The following is a 24,114-nucleotide window of genomic DNA, read 5'->3' on the forward strand; positions in this document are numbered from 1 at the left end:
AGGCGCCGCCGCCGCCTCAGGGGTGTTGCGCCTTAAAGGGACACGCACCGGCGCGGGGCCACCCCACCGACATGGCGGCGGCGCGCGGCCGTCAGCGCACGGTGAGGTCCGGCGGCCGCCGCCTCTGAGGGGACGGCGGCTCGGGGGGCTGGGGCCACACCGGCGGAGAGGGGGGGCGGCGGCGGGGCCTCCTCAGGGCCGCGGCCGGGGCCTTGCCCGCGCCGCACCGGACCGGAGCCGCGGCGGGGGACAGGGCGGGCGAGCCGGGGCCCGGGCGGGGTGCGGGGCAGCGGCCTGGCTGGCCCCGGCGTGCCGGGAGCAGCGCGGGCGGTGACAGCCACCGCCGTGTTCGTGCCCGTCGCGGGCGGGACAGCGAGGGAGGAGGCCGCTCCGCTGCCGCAGCCAGCCCTCTGCCTGCCGCCGTGCCCCTGCCTGGGCAGCGTGTCTGTAAGCGAACGGGGTAAAATGCCGCAGTTCTGTTTATTTTCAGAAATAATCCGGGGTCGCGGCTTTGAAGACGCTTCTTGCGAAGGCAGAAGAGGCCCCGCTAAGCGCTTGGCCGTGCGGTGGCGGTCCCTGAGGCTGGCGCAGAGCTGCCGCCCCCTGCTCATGGCAGGGGGGTGGAACCAGATGAGCTGTAAGGTCCCTGCCAACCCAAACCATTCTGCGATTCTGTGGGTGATGGGTTTAGCGCCTGCTCCCTCCCTCCTGCGGGAGGGAAGCATTGCCTTGAACCTCAGAGTAACCGTGGCGTGCGCAGGCGGCTGAGCGCAGGGGACTGGGGTTTCCTCGTCCGCCTTCCTCTCGGGGTGCTGAGCGTGGGAAGGAGCGGGACCGCGGCTCTGCCAGTGACGGATGAAGAAACGGGGGCTTGGCTGGAGCCAGCGCAGCTGGGTGGATGGAGGCTGCCTGCCCCCACCAGAGCGTCACCTGAAGCAGAAGCTCCCAGTTGGGTTTCTTCTTCAACGTTTTGGCTTGACGCCTGTAGCTCTCTGAAGACAAGTGGGTTTTTTTGGTTGCCTTTTTTTTTCCTTTGTAAGTGCCCATGTCTGGCGTAATGCTTCGGAGGAGTAGAGAGAGCGAAAAGGATGCAGCGTGGCAGTGCACAAGATTTGTCTTGTGAGGGTTTGTGGTTCAGGGTCTCACTGGCTGCCCGGCGAGCGCCCAGCTCTGTGTTCTCTATTGCGTGTCTCCTCCTCTGCTGCCGTGTGGTCCTCTATTGGCACTTGCAGCAGCAAGAGTGGTGGCAGAGGGATTTGAGGACTGCTGTACCCTTCCTCTGGCCGGTGTTTTTCTAGCGTGCATGGAGAGCGATGTCAGAAAACTAGTTTTAAGTACATGAATGTAGGTGGCTTAATGAATTTAGTTATTAAAACAAAACTTTTGGGGAAAAAGTTGCCCACCGAAGACTTTTTATATGTGTTGAATAAAAGGAGAAAAGCAAACTTTACACTTTGAAAATAGTTGCTTTTAATACTTCTGGCACTCTCCAGCAGAAACTTAACTAAATAATACTATTTTGTGCCAACTTGCCCCCCACCCCCCCATTTGATGTAATAGCTTGACTAAGTTAACGTTTTAATGTCTGCTTTTAGCTAGAGATGTTACTTAAATTTAGAGCGCTCCTGACTTGGCCTGTATCGGGGAGGCCCAGGTGGCACTTAGGTTGGCCTCTAGGTGGTTGGGGCTATTCCACATTCCCCACCCTCCCAGTAATGCCTTTACTGAGGGGTGAGGGCAGGCAACTAACTGAGATTGCCCCTCCAAAATGGCCATTTTGAAAGCTTTGGTGATAGAGTACTTGGATATTTTATGCTCTGTGAACTCAATACCTGGTTCTTCTGTTCTTTCCCAGTCCCTACATAATTTTCCCCTGTTTCTGCCTTTGTTCTATCTTGACTGAGTATGAGGGCTACTGTGTGTCACTTAGAGCATTACCAAGCATCAGGGTTTTTTTTCTGTTATTTTTTTTTCTGTTCTGAGCACCCACATAAGAACTTGCAATAGCACCCCCTCGAATTTAGTCCCTTTTCCCAATGCCGAAGTCGTAGTACCAAAGGCGCTGTCTTGGTGCCCTCATGCCTTCTTGCTGCAGTTATTGCCCAAGAGACTTTCTGCGTTTTTCTGCCTCTTTGGTTCTACAGTTAATTTGTAAATCGTTGTTATTTTTGTTATCTGTGGATCTAGTCAAATTGTGTATGGTAATGAGAAAAGCGTAGAGAATTTTTTCCTTTGTCTTACTGAAACATTTGGTCTACCACTGCGATTAGTTGTCTTCTGGATAGTTTTTCATGGTGTGCTGTATCTCTTCACTGCATCAGAGAAGTAACAATGTTATGGTGAGTCATTTTTAGCATCTACACAAGTTGGTTGGTGTGAAAAGTGTCCCTCTGCACCAAGCTGCTGATTCTTATTTTAAAATTCTAGACATGAGGTTGTGTCTTCCCTCCCCCCCTCCCCATGCTTAGCCTTTGGGAGCTTCAGGAGGTCACTGTAAGCTACTGGTGTGTTAAGCGATCGCTGCTCTGTGTTTTTAATATTCCTTTTTGCATGCTTGAGTAGGCAGGTGTTACACAGTGGTAGCAGCAGTAGATTTTGGAAGGTGGTGTTCTCAGACCTGTGAAGGTTAAATGTGCTTAGCTTGCTAAGCTGCTTTGTTTACTATTATGAGGCTTTAGTGTGACTTAAGGAAGGAAAGACTACAGGGAATACCCAGAAAGAGAGGAGATGTAGTTAGCAAATGCGGCCTAGCTGAGATTCGGAACGAATGTATAGAGTTCCCTGGTTTTCATATGTATTTTTTTATTTTTCAGGATTTTCCTGAGGATCACAGTGTGATGCTTCCCGTTAGAATTTCCAAGAGCAGAAACAGACTGAAATGATTTTTAATGACTTGAGAGAAAGCGAAGAGAGGAGCAAAGAATTGGTGTCAGATTTGGGTCTAAGATTTGTGATGGGAAATTCCTTGATGCTTTTTTGTAAGCTTTCTCAGTTTCTCACTCGGATGTATTTAGAAGTCACGGTTTGAGAAACAGAGTATAAAACAGATTTTATTTTTTCTTAAACGTATAAGGAGAATATATCTGTTAGAAAGTGATTATTTAGACTTGCTTATACAATAGGCCATATTTCAGCACAATTTTTTCAGTATTTATTTCAAACAGGTGTCTGTACTGGCCGTTATACTGTTCAAATCAGTGGCTGGACCCTGCATCCGGGTGAAATTTAGAAGTAGTGCAACTAGTTGAAAGTCTGTATTTGTTTTGCTTTGTGTAACTTGATGTTCAAGTGTTTGAGTACACTAGCTTTTTTGTTTGCTTAGTCTGTGGTTGGCTAGATTAGTGTTACTTATGCCAGTAAAAACAAACAAAAAAACTCCTGTAGTTTGTTTTTTTTAATGTAATTCTTTGTAATTCATGAACAAGATTTTACAGGTGGAAAATAAAGACACCTAGAGAAATTGTGATGCTGGTAGCCCTACTTTGATTTCAGAGTTACTCCCTTTTTCTTTTGACTGGCTTGTGGGGTGCCTTTGGTTTGAATCAGTATCAGATAAAAACAGCAGATTGATATTTGAGTCATTTCTGCTGTTTGGGCTGCTGAGATTTGTGTTGCTCCTGTTGCTCTTTTGCCTGCTGCATAAAGTACCGTGTTTCACTTGGTGTGTTTTTACTTTGTTATTTGCTCTTGCTTGTTAGTCTGCGTTCAGCAATTCAGCATCCTGTAATGCTGATGGTGTTTTTGCAGGAGTGAGGTTTAGGTCTTAATGTTGGCACCCACCAGGCTTTCACTAGGTTTTAACATTACACGTTCTGCAAAGTTAGACCAGTATGGGTGCTGAGCATAAAATGGTGTGTATATGCACTCATACAAATATCTGTTCAATATAGTTTTGTTCATATGTTCTTAGTTAGGGATTAGTGTTCTAATTGGCCTTCTGTGGTAGAAAAAGTTCTTATGCAAATACAGTTATTCCAAGAAAAGCACTTATGTTGTGTAGGCAAATGTAATAAACACAAAGTGCAAAGCATTCATGTAACAGTGCTTAGAAACACTGATTGATACATCCGGAGTACTTAGGGTCCAAATTTTCTTGTCTACAATGATTCGATTTGTTTATAAGAGAAAATTTGCTGTGTATAGGCTTTCAATAACTTTAGGCATTTTCTTATTTTTTTTCCCTGCATTATTTTTCTTACTCGTAATGCATTTTGAGCTGTTATCTAATTTGCTATGAGAAACTTGCACAAATGATTTCTGTATTTTAATTTATGTCACAATATGCTCTCAATAATTGGTATTTGCAAAAGCTTAAACCTCTGCCAAGTTCAGTAATTGCTCAGTTGTCAAATTAGTGAAGTAAATGCTCTGTGGAAAGCTGTAGGAACATTGCATCTGCCTGCAGCCCGCTTATCTCTGAAATTACCTTCAGATTCTGTTACTGAACTGTTTAATGGTGGGTGCAGTTGACAGAAATGACTCTCACGTGTTAAAAATAAGCATTCATGTTTTATTTAATTCATATACTCAAATCGGAAGGCTTAGGCCAGCTAGCCAGTTTGAGTCAAAACTGTAAACACTGTATGGAAGTGCTCTGGCCCTTTTGCTTAGTAGAATCTTGTTAGAAAGCATGTGGTTTAAGGGTATCTTGACTGCACAGCGTGTTCACAGGGAGGTGTTCTCATCTGGTCACTGCAACATCCAAAACAGCAAACGTTTGGAAAGCTGATGTAGACTGTTGGGAATTCATGGTCTCCGTGGCTATGTTTTTGAGAACAGTCTCAAGCTGGTCTAACAGCACGTTGCTGCTCAGAGGCAGAGGTACCTTCCTGGCTGTGATCTGCTGCTGCTTTCCTTGTGCTGATACCACTAATCAGATGTAGCATGAAGTCATCTGGATATGTCTGCTGGTGAGGTTCAGTCTGTCTGTGGAAGGATAGGAAAGATGAATTGAAGCCAGTGGGAAAGAGGGGTCAGGACTATGCAGCTGGGAGGGTGAGGTGAGAAGAGAGCATGTCCTCTGCCCCATCCACAGTCAGTGAGCTGTTAACGTGAGATGAGTGGATGTAGAATTGTGGCCCTGGGTGCTTTATCGGGTTTGGCCACCTTTGTACCGTATCTCGTGTGCAGAAAGTATAATCAGTAGTTAAGGAGGCAGCTGTTTTCCAACTGACTGGTGTGTTACCATCCCACAATAAGTAAGAGACAGTATAAGTAAGTAGAAAACAAAAGTGGAAATTGGAAACTAGTATGGAAAATACATTTTCTTTCTGATACTATTTTTAGTGGGGAGGAGCTGGATGTAAAAATGACACAGCCTAAGGCTGTAGGGAAGGAAATACAGCTTTTGAGGTATTACCATCTCTGCAGCAGTACTTCTACACGTCGTCTAATTGGATTTTACTTTTTTCTTCTTGTGACAGAGAAACAAATGTGCTGAATAACGGCTTTGTTTTGTTTTCAGGATGATCTACATGAAACTCAGAACTCTGCATCAGCCACAGATGAACTTTCTGCAACTTCATTTATAGAATATCCAAAGAACAAGCCATTTATTAATTCAGATTTGCTGCGTTCCCCACGGAAACCAGTAATTCCATATCCTGAAAGCAACAGCAGAGGTAATAGTTCAGCAAAGTTGTATTCTTACCTATTTCCAAATCATGTGGTGAAGCACTGTATGTCGACATCTACAAAAGTTGCAGTCTTTTTATCCTTTTGTTACTTCCCAGTGATGTGCAGGTCGCCAGCTTTGTAGGTCCTTTGCACTTCTCTTTCTGAAGAATACATAACGGAAAAGGTAAATCTTACAGCTGTAGAAAGATGCTTCTCTTGAGTAGTAGAGAGCTGTAAAATTGGATGAGTACTCTGTGAAATTGTCCTGATGTTTTTATTTGCCCCTTCTCCAGTCCTCCTCTCCTTCAGTCTTTCCTTTCCTGAGTTCACAGCTGAAGTTGAAATAAGGACACTTTAGTCCCATAAATGGTTTGGTGCAAAGGAAGAGGATTGGTGCTGTTGAAATGGGAAGTCTTGTCATGGACAAAGGGTGTGGTGAGAATATTTGTCATATCAGTGAAGACAGAACATAGAGAAAAGAGTGTTCTGCAGTACAGTGCTGAACCGACATCACAATGCCAAAAAAGGAGATGTTATTTCCATTTATTCTTCCTTGTTTCTGGGCTATTCTTTCTCCCTTCTTTCCCACTCTAGTCCTGGTGTCCATCTCCAGATAAACAGATCTGTCTTGCTTGACTTGGCATGAACAAAACCATTCTTGGTTAGTTTTCTGTTGTGTTGGTGAGCTGGCTTGTCATGCAGGGAGGTGTGCTCAAGAGCTGCTGTGGGGTAAGTGCAGGAGGTGGCACGGGGGCTGGGAGGCGAGAGCAGGACTGATCCTTTAATTGGATGTGTTTGGCTCAGGGTCCTTGCAAAAATACTACCTTCAAGACTGGAGTTGCTTGGAGACTTAAGGGTACAAAAAACTTGATATTTTGGTCCTTATAGGAGAGAAAAGTGAGAAAGATTTAGGATGAATCCTAATATTACTCAAACTAAGTTAAAAATAGGCATGGTAGCCTCAGGTTCCTGTTCCAATAACATAATTCATGTCTGAAGTCCTAGAGACTGCTGTGTTAATGACCTAGTAGATGAAATCTCAATTCTTGAAATGCTGTTTGAAATGCAGTGTGTGCTCCCATATGCTCAATGCCATCAGTTTTGAGTGCTGTTGACACAAATCTAAGGGAACCTTGCAATGGATAAAAAAATGGGATGTGCAGGAAAGAGCTTCCTTATGAATTACTCATGCAGGCATATTTTTGTAGGTTATGCTGCATTAGTGACAAACTTTTGACTTGGAAGTTTTCACTTGGTGACTTTTTTCAAGCTGGGAATTTGCCAGCTCTGAAATAAATACGGGTGGAGGGAGGCAATCTGATAAGATTATATCCCTTTTTAAAAATTATGAAATGTCTTCATTTTCAAAAAGTGTAGAATATGAATATGTACTGAAAATTAAATCCAACAGGCAAATGGTCCAATATCTTACTCTTTTTGCATAGCTTTTCAAAATGCAGAAATGTTCTGGAGTATGTATTTCAGTAAGTTTAAGGATAAGCTAATTAACTTCAGATGGGAAAATAGATTTGATTGTTCTTGGAGGTCCTTACTGCTCCTCCCACCCTCCAATTTAAAAAAAATCATATAGAAAAATCCTGAAATTGAGTGTAGTAAATTCTGCTTGTTTTGTTTTGAATTTCTTTGGGGGGGTGGGATGGGATGTGTGTGTCTCAGCATACCCACTTGGTTTTAATACTCTCACAAGGATGACTGAATGGTACGTGGCACCCTGTTGGGTTTCACCTTTATCTGTTCATTGCTTGAAATGCTTCATTGCTGTATTTTGTTAGTCGTTATTGTAAATATACAGAGATTTCAATTAGCTCTAGGGGTAATAGTAACAAAGCTGTTCATAGTTTCAGCTATGCACATTTCAGCTGGATCGTGATAACAGGAACATAAATAGAGGGTACAGTTGGTGACTCTGATCTTGCACACAGGGCCAAGTTATCTATGGCTTTCTTCTTAACTGTGACTGCCGTCGCCCACTTCCTGTTTACTGAACGGGTACTTTAAAGCAGATAGCTTTTAGTGATGTGATGAGTTTTTCCTCTGGAAAACTCATCCTGATAATTATTTTCTCTTTCTTTTTTGTAATGTGATGCTCAAACAAATACACAGTCCCAACTTCTCTGTGTGTGTGCATTCAGTAATAGAGATGGTGCTTTCTTTCTCTAGAGTGGGTTTAAGCACAAAGGAGTGGGTTAATGTGACCTCGCGGATTAGTCTGCTATACGAGCTGTCTGTACAGATGTTCCTGTGTTTTACTTGAGTGGGACTGTATGGGGGAGAGGGCTTATCATTATGGTTCCCTTTGCAGAATTAAACAATACAGCTAAAGGACGTAATACATCAGATTACCAGCAGATGGTCTAATTGAAGGTGATGTGAGTTCTGTTACAACTGCTTTTCTTTTTGTGGTGATGAATATATAAAGGTTTTGTTGAATGATTGTCAAACAGAACAGAATTGGAACAGAAAGAGAGAAAGTTGTTCAGCACAAAGGAGATGCATGTCTTGAGGAGGAGGGGAACACAAGTGCGAAAGCAGAAGAATCAAAGAAGAGCTGCTGCTTGGAGAAATAAACATCTTTATAGCTCATCTAATTATTCTGCTTTGTGATCATTAATAGGAGTGTTGTGTTTGTGTATCTGTTGTGCTAGCAGTCGTGGAGCAATAATAGCATAGGGAACTGCCTCTTTCATTATCTTTTGATAAAGAGTCAGAAGATGCACTGTTTGCACTTAACCTACAGAATATTTATGTGGCTTGTTCTGGAAGATGGGTGCATCTTTTCCAGATGTTTCAGATGAAGGCATGTGGCAAGGGCATCTATTTGAGATTGGTTTTAAAATCAGTTAATGTCTAAAGGGAAGCAGGTCTAAATTCCTGTAAGGAGTCATGGTTGCTGGTAAGGAACACTCTGACTTTCTTACATAATGTGCTTCAATAAAAACTTTTCCAGTTCAATGTTACCTTGAGGTGGTGATTTAATGGTGTCTAACAAAAGGTACGTGTTCCGTTGCAGCAATATTTTCTGCTCTGAAGAATCTCCAGGAAAAAATTAGTCGGCTGGAGTTGGAACGGCTTCAGGCAGAGGAGAATGTAAAACACCTCAGCAGGGAAACAGCAGACTATAAAAACGTCCTGAGTGAACAAATGCAACACAAAGAGCGTGACAAGACTGAAGTGTCAAAGAAAAATCAAGGTTGTTTGCAAACTTTATGTAGATACTACGGAACACTAATGTGGATGAAACTTGATTTTTATCAATGCATAAAACTGTTTCAGTGTATTTTGTTCAGTATCTGTTCCTTTGCAGTGACACATGGAGTTATGAAGAAATATTTTTAAAAGCATACTTTGTTTTAGGGATTTGCATACATACAAAAGTTCATTAGGCTTAATCTGTGAGTTTTAGATGGTCCTTTTCTTGTTTGTTTTGGAACTGTCCAGAGCACAGAAAAAAATCCCAGGAACAAGCAGAGCATGATTTCACTTTTCTGCCTTCTATTATCTTCAGAACTGGCTTCTCAGCTGGCAGCTGCTGAGTCGCGGTGCAGCCTTTTAGAGAAACAGCTGGACTACATGAGAAAAATGATCCAGCATGCAGAAAATGAGAAGTCGCATCTCTTGGAGAAACAGGTGTGTTCTCAAGATGATCTCGGGGTGAAATTATAAAAGTCATGAGCTATGTCATGATTTTTTGTAGCTAGTGTAATTTTAATATCTTTAAATGTGGAGGTCTATTTCAGCTGCCCTTTATATACTTAGGTATGGATAATTTCTCTACTTAAACTTCCTAGTCTTATCAGGACCCTGGTATTTTCTGTCTGTGCACCTGCCTCTAAGGCAATATTAGGCTCTGATATCAATAAGAATTGTTTGCTTCTGCGTGATTGGCTTGCTACAGTAGCTCATCCTTATCCCTCAGTGTTACATCCATGTGCCACTGGAAAAAAAAAACCCTCCCTTTTACACTCTTCAGATGTTTGGGAATTTTCTTTGAGTACTACTTTTGCTAAACTGGGGCTGAAATACCGATTCTCTAGAAATGATAGTAAAATTTCTATTTCCCATTATCAGGGATTGTGAGATTTGGCCTATATCTGAAACGAGTTTGAATTTTATTGTATAGGAGTTTGGATCACCTGGGGCTCTCTGTTCATTGGTCACTGTGTCTGTCCTGTTTCAGTTGATTAAGTATTTACTGAAGAACAAAAATTAAGCAAGCTATCTCTAATAGCTGAGTAATGAGGGTTTTTTACCGCATTGGGTTCGGAGGGAGGAGAGACTTTGCAGAATTCTCTCTCATCTGAGTCTGGCTGAGTGTGAGGTTCCCAACACTGGTGGATCAGTGGTGCACTTTGTGCTCTGGCCGTAGCACCATCTAAAATTGCACAAAGTCGTAGTTTCTTTGGACTGTTTATGGGGCCTCCTTTGTGCTGTAGACACAAGACTTGCTACAGATGGTCTTGTTTCATTGTGTTTGTAATTGTTTTGCTTTTCACTTCTTGCTTCAAGGGTTCATTGGAGAGGGATCGGCTTCTTGATCATTCACATGTTCAGTCTAAATTGGAAAAGCTGGATATGCTGGAAAAAGAGTACAGCAGACTTACTACGATGCAATCCATAGCAGAGGTGTGTCATTTGTACTCGATACTCTATCCAGTTTCTCTTATTTATTGTTATCAGCACTTATAGCTGTATATCAGTAATATAGCTGAGCAAAACTTTGTGCTGTAGAGAAAAAGAGCAACTAAACATCTTTTTAAAGCCGAAGTGTTGTAAAAAGTTGCAGGTGTTTCTGGAAGTCTGCATGGCCAGGTAGGCTTTAGGTCACTACGCTTGGCTTAGCCTTGATGGCATCTGTTGGTATTCCTTTTTTGTGCCTCATTGGTGCATAGGCGTGCAGGACTGGGCATTGCTAAACTCCCAGCTTCTGAGTTGCCTTGCGTGCTGCTGAATGCTAGCAGTTATATTCTGTTATGACCCAGATTTGACTTGTGTGGGTTTGTGTTTTGTTTTCAATTTTAGGCACTTGCCATCCTCCTTAGGAAACTAAATTGTTACTAGTTATTTTGCCTGTGGAATTCTGGACCATAGCATTGTTAGGTCTGTAGCGCTGGCTGTCAGTGGGTTTGAACCAGCCTGCCTCTTCAGGATTCCTTTTGATTCAGGAGCTTTTAAAAGTAGAGCATGACTGTGTTTGATCATATTCTTCCTGTGTACCATCTGTGGTGTTGGCTTCTGAAGTCCGGTCCGCATACTGCTTTCTGTGCTGTGGAGAGACCACAAGACTGCAAAGCCTGGGAACTGCAGAGGGCTTAACCAGGCAGAGGCTTCCACCTGCAAATTTCTTCCCTGCTCCCCCAAAAGGAGCAGACAGCACGTGATTAGATTGCAGCATTGAGGACAGCTCTGGACTCTATCGGAATTGTCAGCTTGCCACTCTGCACACCAGCCCTTACCAGGTGCAGAAGTAGGTGGTGTTTTTCAGGGAGTACATAAGGAGGTGTTTGACAGTAAATCTTTAGCTCAGTGGTTTGCTGCAAGACCTTTAGATGCTACAACTATTCTTGGAAGTCCCTGGCCGAAGGCAGCTGTAACAAGCGGTTCTCAGATCTTGACACCCCACTGTGGTGAGCTGCGGTTGTGGAGAACAAGTGCCTGCGTTGTTCACCTGGGCCAAACTCTTGCAAAGAGAGGTGAGTGTCTCCTGGGCCTCATTGGCTAAAAGTAGCAGTAGGTTCCTCCAGGATCAGAGTTGAAATAACTGGTTTAGCAACCAGAATACCTCTCTGAAGGGCTTTTACCAAGTTTTTGACCGGTAGCAGCTGGAGTTTGGTGGGGTTGTGTTGTTTGTCTTTTTGTGCCTGGCTAGTGAAAATAATTTCAGCCTAACAGCTCTTTTACCAAGGTGTGTTTTTTGTGGTTTGTTTTCTTTTTTTCCCTGGATCAAACTAGATGCCTTTGATAACTTGATATCTTTAGGAATTAGTGGCTGTCAGAGTTATATCTGTTTTAGTGAAGTTGGGTGTTAAATTCGCACAACTTTGAATCAAGTTTGGGAACTGAGAGAGATCTGGATTTAGGTGTGACCAAAGGTCATTTTCCTTGTGATCATTATGCTGTTGTGAGCCACTTTCCAATTGACAGCTCTGTCTGCCTCTGTACTTGCAGGCCTTGTTCCTATGTGAGGATCCACGTGCTAAGTGTTACCTTACAGTCCTGGAAGAGTGACTGCACTCTCTGCTCACAAGAGTTGAGTCTGCTGCCTCTTTGATCTCTGCTGTAGTTGTGGCAAGACCATGGGAACGTTTCCGAGTTGAATTTGAAACAAGAAATAGATAAGAAAGACTATTTCTATACATGGTGTGCTGAAATGTATGGAAAGTGAATCATAGAGTCATTAAGGTTGGAAAAGACCCCTAAGGTTACCAAGTCCAACCATCAACCCAACACCACAGTGCCTACTAAACCATGTACCAAAGTGCCACATCTACACGTTTTTGGAACACCTCCAGGGATGGGGACTCCACCACCTCCCTGGGCAGCCTGTTCCAATGCCTGACCACTCTTTCAGTAAATAAATTTTTCCTAATATGTAATCTAAACCTCCCCTGATGCAACCTGAGGCCGTTTCCTCTCATCTTATTGCTAGTGACTTGGGAGAAGAGAGCAACACCCACCTCACTACAAGCTCCTTTCAGGTAGCTCTAGAGAGCGTTAAGGTCTCCCCTCAGCCTCCTCTTCTCCAGACTAAACAGCCCCACTTCCCTCAGTGAGCAGTGGTTTAACTGCCTCTGATTTCAGACTCTGTTGGAGCACAAGTTGTGTGTGTGGGTCTTGCTGAGAGCTTTTAGTCTCTTCAGAGCCACTACGTGGCCCTGTGAGTATTACCTTCAAGCAATTTGCCAATGTTAATGCTGGTTGTAAAAAGGATATGCTGAGACTTTCATGTGCAGTACTCGTAATTGGAGTACTTGCCTCAGAAGCCTTTTCTGATGTATGTTTATCGCAACTGTAGTCCTGCAGTGCAGCCTCTGCATAGCTGACGGAGAGGGTCTGAGCATGCCTATGTCCGAGGACGGAGTTAGGGGATGGGGGTTGTACCCTAGAAGTGCAGTTTGGGCTCTGGTCTTGTGTGTGGCCAGAATTTGAATGTGTGTGTAGATGACACATTTTGAAGAACTGTAGTTGGTAGTAATCAATCTTAATGCTAACAATGAGACTTAATAAAACCCCACCATTCTGTGGACAACAGAAGTAATGAACCCTCACATCCTGTGATGGCTGTACACTCCCCACCCCTCTCATTTGTCCTCTACCCTCTAATTGCCGGGTGGTGAGAAGCACCACCTGCCCCCTTCCAGCTGGGCGTCCCCTGACTGCTCAGCTGTCAAGCAGGTGCTAATTTGCAAGGCAGGGAAGCACAGAGGTTAAGACCCAGCTTCACACTGGAGACAATTCCTCTCTGGTGGAACTAATTTGAATGTTAGTCCCAGCAGCCAGTTTTTGAAGATTTAGGTGTTCTGTATCTTTGAGGTCTCGTAGTTTTGTGTCACCTTTGGTTAAAGTTGTTTGAAATTTATTTCAGTGACAACTGGAAGGGTGAGTGAAGTGGTTGCGTGAAACTTAATTTCCCTTAGAAAATGAGCGAAAACAGGTACTGAAATATTTAATTTCTATTTTTTCATTGACATTTTTTGCGGCAGTGGCTACTGGTGACTGAGCAGAGTGTTTTAGGCAGCCCAGGGCTGACCTGCAGTGCCCTTTTGTGCGGTGCTACCTTATGAGATGGGCAGCGTGGCCTGGGAGCATCTGCGTTTGCTCTTAGCCAGCCCTTTGGATGTGCACCCTCTCGCTGACGGACCAGTAATCTGTGTCTGCCTGAGGGAGAGCTGAGTCTGGAAGATGGATTGCATGATACTTCTTTCTATAAGCAAGAAATAAAAAAGAGGGGGAAGTTAACTTGGCTAGATAACTTCCGACAGGGTCTGAAGACCCAGTAAGATACACCCTTGCCCTCTGGCTGTGCAGTTTGAGCTGCACGCTGCAGCTAAACAGCTGGCTGAATGAATACTCAGTTCATTTCAGTACAAAAGCATTGGCCCAGCTTCATGTCAATGTTCAGTTCAAGCAGCCTTGCTTTAGTTTTTCCGTATTAAAAATTCTGTCATACCTAACAGGTCAAACAAAGATCTTTGTGCAACTGACCACTGAAATCAAGAATTGTGCAGTATGCTGTAAAGGGCTGAAGATAATTTTAAGTTGCCTGGAATGTATCTGATTTGAATGAAGAAGATAAAATTGGTGAAAAGGGTTCTGTCATTCAACAGAAAAAGTTGGTTCTTTTATATAGTGCCTTTGTCCTCAAGGTTTATTCAGGGTTTTGCCTTTTAGCACCTTTGTATAACAGCTGGTTACAAGAATTTTGCAGTTAATGCTTAATTAAAGCAGAACTGAAATATTTACTATCTTAATATAGTGGATTTACAAACAAACAGAAGTGTACAAATATAGCCGTTCCATTGAATTGCATGCTTTTCTGACTGAAGTTTGATCAGTGGCGCTGTGAATAATCAGTCTTTGGCGACAGAGAAGGAAAGTTGTTTTGTGCCATGGAGCTCTAGATCGTTTTTTCTCTCTCCGGTATAAAATCAGGAACTTAGTTGATAACTTCCACATTGGGAGTTTAAGTAAGTGTATCCTGCTTAAACAAGGTTTTCATCTTGTTGGACGGTTTAGAAAGTAATGTGTGCCTTTCCCCTTACCCTATTCTTTGAAAAGGTCTTTCAAAAGAGTTCTTAGATGTTTTTAACCATAAAAAGACTAAATCACTTTTTGCTTAAAGCTATCTCAGAGGCATCATATAAGCTTTCCTCCCTCTTCTTTATGAAGAAGGTGGCTAGATGTTCAAAAGTTCTGGTCTTTAAGTTACAGATATTAGCAAAAATACATTTAATGATCTAAATAAAGCAAGTCTTCTCTTAGCTTGTAACGATACATGGTACACCTTTGTTAGCCCTTTTATAGTACAACATCTTTCAGGTAATGTACACAGAACAACTTATTGTCGAGGTATTTTTTACAACTGAAGAGGACAGCCTTGTGTATTGCTCTCCCTGTAGGCTGCGACTTAAATTCAGATACCAGTTGTGGAAGTAAAAATAGAAAAATGAATTAAGTTTGAAGCATAGGCACTTGACTGCGGTATTTATGCCTCTACAGGCGAAATGTCAGCAGTCATGCTAATGCTGAAGTCTTCACTTAGCTTCAAGTTGAACTGATACACTTTTGCTCAAGCTCTTAGTATTGTAGGCTTCGGGGGGAAAAAAGAGTTGTTTCGTTAGTAATGCTATTATTTTTATTCAACCTTGACTAGAAAAAAATGAAAGAGCTGGAACAGAAGCTTCAGGAGGAAGAACACGCGAGGAAGCTTGTTCAGGAAAAAGCAGCTGAGGTAACCAACAGGAAGTTTCTTTTGTACTGGTACGCACTGTAATTAGCTCTTCCTTTCCGTCAACTTTTCACCTAAACTTGGTGAAAGTGCCCCCCATATACAGAATAATGAAAACCTTGTTTTAGGGTTGTTCAGTGTTGTGTTTGGGGTTTTTTTTTTTCCCTTTTCCTCTCCTGTCTGAGGTGCCAAATGCTCTGAAGTTCTCTGAGCTTTGTGGAAACCTTTTTCTAACAGCACCTGTGCACTGAAGCTTGATGTCTTCAATAAAAGAGGAATAGAAATTCAGACTCATTCATAGTTGAGGTTGTATGAGGATCTCGGCTTTAAATGGATCAAGGTCAACAAGTGTGCTCCCTTGTTCGTAGTTGTGACTAGAAATACTGTAGAAGGAGGCAAAAAAGCGGCAACACACTATCAGTTACGAGCCCATAAGGGCACTGGTCTTCTCCTAACCTTGAAGTGTTCATAGTGTGCTAATGAAGTGCGTAGTTAACATGTTAGGCTCTGGCATTAACCTTTGCCATGAGTTTGTGGGGGGGAAAGTGTGTCTCAAATTCGTCATGAATAACTGTTCTGTGAATGCTTCTAGCTGAGATTAGTTAGGAGATGGTATCTAAAGCCATGGCATAGCTTCCTCTTGGAAGGAACAGCGAAGCATGTAGAGCTCACTTTTGACAGGGAGAATCCTAACCTTAACTCTTCCAATAGATGATTTAGGTTTTGTTTTTTTTTACTATCGAATTTAATAGGACAGAAGGAATAGTTGACTCATGCCACAGCATCAGTTGAGCAGGGTTGGGTGGCTTAACTTCCCTAATATTTTGTGTAGTGTAAAGCACAGCTGATGTTTGGGCGCTTGCCTGTATGGGAGTAACGCAGTGAGACTAATTCTCTAACTTACTAAGATTAGTGATGAGTAGTGCTGCCAGAGGAGGTATTTTTACTTAATGTTTAAAATTGACCTTGGGCTGCAAAAGCATCCTAAAAACTTGTAGCCCTTGCTTTCAGAGAGCCTGTATTTTAAAAATTCTTGCTTTGCAATTCTCAGCTTACTCTGTCTCTGATTATCTATTAATATAATTCCAGTAACTCCCCTTATTCCCTCAATTAAAGCTGCAGACAGGCCTGGAAACCAACAGACTGCTGATTCAAGCAGCATCACCGTTGCTCTCTCCAAAACCAAGAAAACCCAGGAAAACTAAGCAGCCAGAGAAGGTAACGTGGGGGGAAGAGAAGGGCGGTTACTGAGGAGTTAAATAAGGGGGTGTGCATGCAGTCGGGAAGTAGGTTGCCTCTTCTATTACAAAGCAACAGGAAAATGGGTTTGCTGTAAGTGTCATCTTTGATAAACATTTCTCTCTCCTTTCTTTCCAGAAATGCTCTCTTACAAGCCGCCTCGCTGCGCAACCCCATTACAGACTGTGTCTGGGTGATGTGCCCTTCGTGGCTGGGAAGGTGAGCTCCTTACTGCCAAAGCTGAGTGCTCAGCAGCTGCTGCCCTCCAAGGGGCTTTGGCGTGGTGCACTCCTGACACCCAGCGGTCAGATCATTTAATTTTCTTTGACTTTTTTCTTCCAGTTTGTCTTCAGAAGGTTTGTTGGGTGTCGATAACTTGCTGAACTGGCATTTCCAAAAATGGGTCATCTCTGGGCTGCTTGTCAAGCTGTTCTTGTTAGTGCATATTCCTTCGAACAAAAAATACATTCTTGGCAGCAAATCAAAAATGTTATTGCTTTTAAATGCTCTCCATTATTATCAAGTAGATTGATGATGCCATTTAGAAGAAGTCTCTTTCACTTTTCCTGACAGTCTACCAGTCCCAGTCATTCAGTTGGTGCCAACGTGCAACATGTCCTACACCTGATGAAACAACACACGAAAGCTTTGTGTAACAGTCGGGTGGTGAATGATACTCCGCTAGCAAAACCCATCAGTGCCAGTCACCCTGCCAGCAAAAGCAGAAAGTCATCTCTGCCAAAGGACTCCTCTTCATCCCAGGAAGAGCTCTCAGAAGTGTTGCTGACTTTACAAGATGAATTTGGACAGATGAGTTTGTGAGTTTGGTGTAGTCTCCACTGCAGATTATGAATGTGAATGCTTTATATTTTTACCTGTTGCTTTAAAGTTAGAAGGTTTTGCCTGAGGAAGGAGAGAGTTTTAGGAAGTCTTTAGCATAGGAAGTCTTTTTTCTACTGGCTGTGGAGGCTGTCGTTTCTCCTTGCCGTTGAAGAGAGTGTCTCAGAAACAGTCTGGACTCCATACCTGTGTTTATATGCAGTAGCACTGAATCTGTAAGGGGGAAGGGAAGAAGTGTGGTAACAGCCCCTGATGGAATGGACAAATAGTCCATTAAAGGACAGCTTTACTGGTCAATTTGCTTGTGCTCGTTAGCAGGACATGAATTGTTCTCCTACTGCACAACTGCAGTCGATACAGATAAGCAAAGGAGTAACTGAAGGAGTGCTGATGTCATGCCCTCGGGAGTTACTTGGTCGTTTTGAATATGTGATTTAAAGTTTGAAGCTACTTTTGTTATTGAGACTTAATGTTACAGCAGCCTGCCACCAGGATGTGCTACTGTAATAAGGCTGCTAACCAGCAAAACTGTTCTGCCTGGTTCATTACGGCATGTGAAACATGTCTGGCGGCTGATGCTACGGTTTCCCAGAAGTGTTATTTCTGGACTGGGTGTACAAGCACTAGAAGCCAAGGGAGTCTGATGCAAGCTTTGTTCTGTCTGAATTCTGTGCTAGTGATCACCAGCAGCTGTCAAAGCTTGTCCAGGAAGCTCCAACCGTTGCAGTGAGGGAAGATCTGGAGAGGGAACTTGAGGCGCTGGTGGAAAAGATGGAAGCGAAGGCAGACCAGATCAGCAAAGTCCGGAGGCATCGGTTGCAGGTGAGGTGCTTTTGACTGTGTTCATGGTTCTGTAGAGTTGCTGTCTGAAGGTGTGGGTTTTTTATGTTACATCCTAAGCTAGCAGCAACTGGAAAAAGCAGGAATAACTACTGCAGAGCAGTAGTGCCTAGCTGTAGCTTTGATGTTCCAAAGTTAGTCTGCACACCTCCATCTTTCTATCCCAGTATTTCTGCAGAAGCATCCTTTCAGTCTTACCATGTCACCCTTGTACCTGCTTGTCATCCTGTCCTGGGCAGAGCTTTCACATCTGTTCTTGCATTGCATTTACACTCCTCTCATCCCCTGAATATTTTAACAGTTCTCCTTTGCTTGGAGTAAATGGCCTATTCAAGTTTTGATCTGCATTTTATAGAACCTGAAATAGCTGTTTCTGTTTAAAACAACTTTCAAAATGTTTTGAGTAGTGTAGTCTGTTCATTCAGAGCTGTAAAACCTATTGATTCCCTCTTTTCTCTAATCTTCATTCCTTTTAGTGAATTTCTTCCAAAGAGCTTAACCCCAGTTGTTTAATCTGGTTCAGTTCACGTGAACCAAGAGTCGCTCTCCCCTGACATAACTTATACACAGCATACTCACTGATAGCACTGTTGCTGACATCCAAAATGGACATGTGAATGTTTTCAGTTAGAAGCACTGCTCACCTTTGATCTCTTACGATCTTCAGAGGAACTGTTGCAGAGAAACAGATGTGTAGTAGTTCCCGGTCGTAACGATTCTGCGTATACTGAGGCTTCTGGCTAGCTGTTGACAAAAGCTTTTAGGAGTCAAGATTGAGGAAAATTGCTGCATGCTGTGAACTAGGAGGGGGGAGCAGCACCATGACCCAAAGAGAGGGGAGCTATAGAAGCCCCCCGTTTTGCAGTTAGAGAGTGTGAAACTGCCTGCATCCCAGACCACCTACTCCCCTGTTCAGGCTGATGCCGGCGCAGTCCGTGTCGCTGAGCACCGAGTTGTGTGAGCCATGGTTTGGAGTGCTCTGTGTGGGTGCCAGCTCCTCACCTCAGCAGAGTTTTGGTATTCTCTTTAAAGCTACATCTCTGACAATGGTTAGCTATTAAAGTCACTAGTGTGTATGTAGAAAAAAAAATTGTTTTCTGTTTGTGTTTTTTAATCACTGGATGGGAACAGTATCAAAGCAACTTTGTGTCATGTATAACTTTTTCTGTTACATTCATAATGGGGATGTTCCCCCATAATGAACTTGTCAGTTTTTAAAGAGATAACCTAGTAGTTCAGACTATAAGTTAAACACAGTTCTAGAGATGCAAATATAGCAATGCTGTGTAAGGAAAATAAAATATTTATTATTCAGGGTGACTTGGCAGCATCCATGTGCTTCGTTTGAGGTGAGAGGTAGGATACTTCAGCTGTTTCAGCTGTCTGGAAGAGCTGCCCAACATAAACTGAAACAAGGTGACCACTGAATGTTTGTCTTTGGGCTTCTCTTTCAGCTAGAGAGACTTAAGAGAGAATCCAAGTCCAAAAAGACTTCTGCTAAACAAATAAAAGACGGCAGGTTCCCTGTCAGTGAGGTTAAAGTAACAACTACAGTAACCACGAAAGGAAAGAATGCCGGTCCCATCAAAGTGAAGCCTGGAGAGAAGAGTCGGAAGAATCTTCAGTTGTTGAGAGACATGCAGACCATACAGACATCGCTACAGAAAGATGATATCAGCTGGGACTACTGACGGTGCTGCAGGAGATGTTCATGAACCATCCCGGTCAAACATGCTCACATTCTGGATATAAAGCAGCTGCCTTTCACACCGCAAGAAAGAGGCTACTCTATGCTAGGTGCACTTTCAAAATATGGGCCCTTCATTCTCCATCCCTGGGTTTGATTGTATGCATTGTGGTCTAGCTTAAAACACATTCCATTCCTAAGGTACCAAGCCACCGAACCTAACTGTCGGTCTCTGCCAGCTCTGCGTTGCGGTTCCAGCAGTCCCTCTGTTTTCTTTCAGCACACCAAGCACCGCACGCTCCTGAGGCTTGGGGCGTGTGAAATGCCAGTGCTGTTTCACGCTGCCGTTGAGCTGTGCGTTGGAGGCCGCTCGAGGTGCGTCTTGTTAGAGAACGGCACTGTGGCCCGAAGCCCTAAGGGCTGTCGTCAGTTCTGCTCTCTGCGCAGCTGCGGGGACTCGGGGTGTCTCAGGGAGAACAGGTAAACCCTTGAAAGGTGTTCTGTGTAGCTCTACTCAGAAAGCTTTCCCTGTTCCTGTTCTGCTGCGTTGCATTAGTCAGCACTGATGGCAGCAGATGTTTGAGTACTCAAAAAAGGAGCAAAATAACTTTTACAAATTATTTTGCATAATGATTCATTTAATTCTTTTTAAGTCTGAAGAGTGAATTTTTTTCTACGGAAATCCTACTTTATGAAAAAGCTGTAGGATAGGGGATAATATCCTGTGTCCTAGTTTACAGCTTTGGGTGGTAAAGGAGTGAGATAACCCACGAGTGTTTTATACCGCAAGTGCCACAATAATTCCCTTCAGTCCTGGCATCTTGCTTTTAACTTGAAATACGTGCTTTGAGCTATCTACTTGGGTAGTGGTGCAATTCATTTTGCACTGACTTGCACAGCTGAGTAAATGTTATTTATTATGTTAATAATGTACAGAATTTCCTATTAATGGAATGTATAGAAGACCCATATTACCCATTCATACAGTTGAAAAACAATAAAGCTGGCTTGCCTGTTGACTGCTGTGTGGGAGGGCTGCACTTCCCTGTAGATGGACTCGGTGTTGCAGCACTGTGTGTTCCCCCCCCCCCCCCCCCCCGTGTGCTTTCTGTGGTGACGTTCTGTCTCCCTGCTCGGGCCAGTGCGTGTGAGCTGCCAGCAAGCTGCCTGTGTGGCGAGGCTCGGAGGTGTCCGCCCTTCCCTGCAGCTGAACAGGCAGGGACTGCTGTGGGGTCAGTGCAGGCAGATGAGATCTGAGTATTAATGACCTGTAAGTGATCCACCGTGCTTGCATCGGAGGCACAGAAGGGTTTAGCTGTGAGGGGAGAATCACGGGTCATCTGGTCCAATCCCCCTGCCAAAGCAGGGTCACCTACAGGAGGTTGCACAGGACCTCGTCCAGGCGGGTCTTGAATATCTCCAGAGAAGGAGACTCCACAACCTCCCTGGGCAGCCTGTTCCAGGGCTCTGCCACCCTCAGAGTGAAGAAGTTCTTCCCTCATGTTCAGATGGAACTTCCTATGCTTCAGTCAGAAGAGAAGTCAGAAGCTGCTAACCAGGCCTGGAGCCATCCCCCTTAGCTTCATTGATGTTAGAGACACAGGCTCCAGGTAGCTGGAATAACCACTTGGAGAGCAGCTCCTCCTGGAGCTTCTGCAAAATCGGGAGCTGAAACTCCACTGAGTAATTCTGCTTTGGAAGGAGCTCTGGGGCTTGGCTTGCTCCAAGACGGGTGAACTTTGGTGTTTCCTTGGCTGTGCCCATGCAGCTCCTTACTGGTGGAGGCCTCAGGAGTTCTTCAGGCTCCATAGGCACTGTGTGTGGTGAATGGGGTGCCCAAGTTGGAATTAGGCGTACTAGGGGTGGGAGCATCAAGGAGCAGGTGTTGAGTTGATCCCAAATCATCCCTGTGAATTTGGGCTTAACATGAGTCACACAGAATAATGGAATGCTTTTATACGGAAGTTACTGTACTAATGCACCCTAAAGTGCAGAAATTGTTTGATTTTTTTTTTATTGTGAAAGTATTTTTGTAATATTGAGCAGCTAAGCACTGTAGCTGTATTAATACTGGTCTGTATAGGATAAGAGAAACTTGTCCACAGATGAATTTTGTTTTCCTGTCATTCTAAACTTTAGAGTTTGAACATCAGCATCTTGCAAGACCACCTGCAGAAGAATGAGAGATTTGGATTTAACATACTAAATTTTCAGTGCTGTTTTATTAATGTTTGCATGTCCTCCAAGTCCTTTGGAGACCCACGTAGCTGACAATAAGAACACAGGAACTTTTCCCATTTATCAATTTTTTTATTAGTGTTAAGGAAACCAAACAGCCTTCCAGAAACAATATATACACACATAGTCAATTTGCTAACACAGAATAACGCTATGAACCATCTCACATGGTGATTGTACGGCGGAGCAGGTCTGCCCTTTAACCTTAAAGCCCATCCAACTCCTTTGGCAGGTATTTCGTGTGGATTGTCCGCACTGCTGAGCCACGAGAAATGCAGTGGTGCCGTAGGGCCTGTTCCTCGTCCTGGTGGAAGGTGGCTGGGGATGTCTCTGCAAGCACCGAGACGCTGCTGGCAGTGGAGCAGGTGGAAAGGGAGGCTACCGGGAAAATGGCTGGTACTGCCTCGGGAGTAAATTGCTTGTGGAAGGCGGTGTGTTCTGTGTGAACTGGTCCCCTCTCGCACCTGCTCAGAAAATGCTGCTCTGGTGGAAGAGGTGGTGAGCGAAGAAGCACGCAGATGGCTCTGAGACGGGTGACCGCAGGATGGGATCCTGTCGTCAAGGGCAGTGCAGGAGCCCAGACCAAGCAGTGCCCTGTCCCTGGGCGCAGAGATGAGAAGCAGCCTGCAGGGAAGGGCCTCGCATGCATGTAACTTCCTTTGCCGTAAAACCTATTGGCTGCAGCCCTGCACTCATCCCCTTGTAAGGGCAACGGGGCAGTTGTGGTTCCACCAAGTGTGTTTTTTCATCCCTGCTTCTACAAAACTGAATTGTCAGGTGATGCTAATTCTTGAAATAGGCTATGAGGAAAAAGACATCAACATCGGGCTCAGAAACTGGCTAAGCTGCTTAGTCTGGCAGAATACCCTTAAGTGGCAGTTGCAATGCAGGCAGAAGGGCTTCTTTGGTTGATACACAGTTGCTTCCATTAGTTAACAGAAAACCAAAATACTTTAAGTACACCACTATGATCCTGCACAGAAGCATTAAAATCACTGACTACGCTTACCCAAGTGAAACGAAACGAGGGATGCCAGCAGTTCACAGGTGCCCCTTGCTGTTCCCTCCCCTTCCCTGTGGAGCTGGAGGCGCTGGAGGACAGAGGGGCTGCAGAAAGCCCCGGTGAGCCACGGTCTGCTTCCCCCTCAGAAACAGGCGCTCGAGTTGCGTCCTGGCACGCCCAATGTAAACCGTAAGCGAGACTCCAAAGCTGCAGAGATGGACGTAAACTTTGTCCTACAAAGTCATGTAGGTTGCTCCTCTACCACCCTGCTTTGTCGGTAGAAGCTGCCCTTTCTTTAAATAAGGCATTGTTTACATGGCTTCCTGTGATCTAGATCAAAGGGACGGGAAAAGCCAGAAGGGTGCTGTGTTTCAGAGACTGTCGCCGCTTGCCTCTAACACTGCTGTGCAGACACCCGCAGCGGAGGGTTTCGTGGCTTTCCAGCGGCAGTCTAGGCTCCGGGTGCAAAGTCAAGATTCCTTTTCGAAAGAGATTTTTCAGACTTCTGAATAGATGTTTCTCCTCCACAGTACTTCATTCCAGTGCACAGTCTCCCTTTAAAGCCAAGTGACTTCCAGCACGTGAGTGAACAAAGAGCGAGCGCTAGGTTTCTTTTAGGTGGCAAGTGCAATTAGCTTGTGTTATGATCTAGCCACTGAGAAGGTTAATTGCATAGGGGGCCTTGTTTGTTTGTTTTTGCGTAAGCTTCCTCTAGTGCTACAGTACTAATAAATTACCCTGGAGAGAAATAAATAAATAGGTTGGCATCTCCCAGACACCGCGCTGGAAATCCAGAGGGTTTCGGAACAGCTGCCTCTGCGGTCCTGGGAAGGTACTTGGCAAAAAAAGTCCGTGTTACACAACTGTCTGTACAGGAGCGACGCACTGCGCGGGAGAGCCGGCTCTTTCTGAGGACGAGGTGGAACGGCTGGTGATTTCTCTCTGCAGCTCCTCCACTTTCTTCTGCAGCTCAGCCCGCTTGGCAAGAAGCTCCTTGTAGCGATTGTGGACAGGTTCCTGCAAGAAAACGCGTAGCTGAGTGCTAGGAGGCAAGCGTGGAAGCCTGAACCACAGAACGCTGCAGCTGCCCCGCGGCTCTGAGAGAAGGTGGGGGGGTACATGGCTGTGTACCCCTGCTGCCAGCCCAGGGGCAAGCCAGTAGCTGCTCGGGCTTTGGGACGTGCG

The 24,114-nt window shown here is 44.4% G+C and overlaps 2 protein-coding genes across 5 annotated transcripts in view; one reads left to right on the forward strand and one right to left on the reverse strand.

Moving 5' to 3' along the window:
- The first annotated feature begins 1 nt into the window (after window position 1).
- Window positions 2-20,707, forward strand: CEP57 (centrosomal protein 57). 2 transcript variants are annotated; one of them, XM_075417708.1, is made up of 12 exons: window positions 24-101; window positions 491-642; window positions 5,465-5,621; window positions 8,648-8,827; window positions 9,143-9,264; window positions 10,144-10,260; window positions 15,008-15,085; window positions 16,199-16,300; window positions 16,460-16,540; window positions 16,895-17,139; window positions 17,839-17,983; window positions 19,456-20,707. In XM_075417708.1, exons 2-12 carry the CDS (start codon window positions 610-612, stop codon window positions 19,690-19,692), a joined length of 1,497 nt encoding a protein of 498 aa, XP_075273823.1. In that variant the 5' UTR covers window positions 24-101; window positions 491-609; the 3' UTR covers window positions 19,693-20,707. The 2 variants fall into 2 exon arrangements, with proteins under 2 accessions (XP_075273830.1, XP_075273823.1); XM_075417715.1 differs by lacking the exon at window positions 491-642 and having other exon boundaries at window positions 2-101.
- A 1,270-nt stretch (window positions 20,708-21,977) lies between these two features.
- MTMR2 (myotubularin related protein 2) overlaps window positions 21,978-24,114 on the reverse strand; it is a 68,093-nt gene continuing 65,956 nt past the window's right edge. For all 3 annotated transcript variants that reach the window (XM_075417681.1, XM_075417690.1, XM_075417698.1), the window contains one exon: window positions 21,978-23,946. In XM_075417681.1, coding sequence (XP_075273796.1) covers window positions 23,785-23,946 — 162 coding nt within the window. In that variant the 3' untranslated portion in view covers window positions 21,978-23,784. The remainder of the gene's footprint in view (window positions 23,947-24,114) is intronic.

The sequence above is a fragment of the Opisthocomus hoazin genome, chromosome 1 (genome assembly GCF_030867145.1).
Source record: "Opisthocomus hoazin isolate bOpiHoa1 chromosome 1, bOpiHoa1.hap1, whole genome shotgun sequence".
Taxonomy (NCBI): domain Eukaryota; kingdom Metazoa; phylum Chordata; class Aves; order Opisthocomiformes; family Opisthocomidae; genus Opisthocomus; species Opisthocomus hoazin.

Excerpts from the sequence above, each read along its gene's own strand:
- CEP57 (XM_075417708.1), top strand. The coding sequence starts at position 610 with ATGGCAGGGGGGTGGAACCAGATGAGCTGTAAG. Across the intron at positions 643-5,464 it reads GGAACCAGATGAGCTGTAAG|GATGATCTACATGAAACTCA; the intron begins GTCCCTGCCAAC and ends TTTTGTTTTCAG. Across the intron at positions 15,086-16,198 it reads TTCAGGAAAAAGCAGCTGAG|CTGCAGACAGGCCTGGAAAC; the intron begins GTAACCAACAGG and ends CCTCAATTAAAG.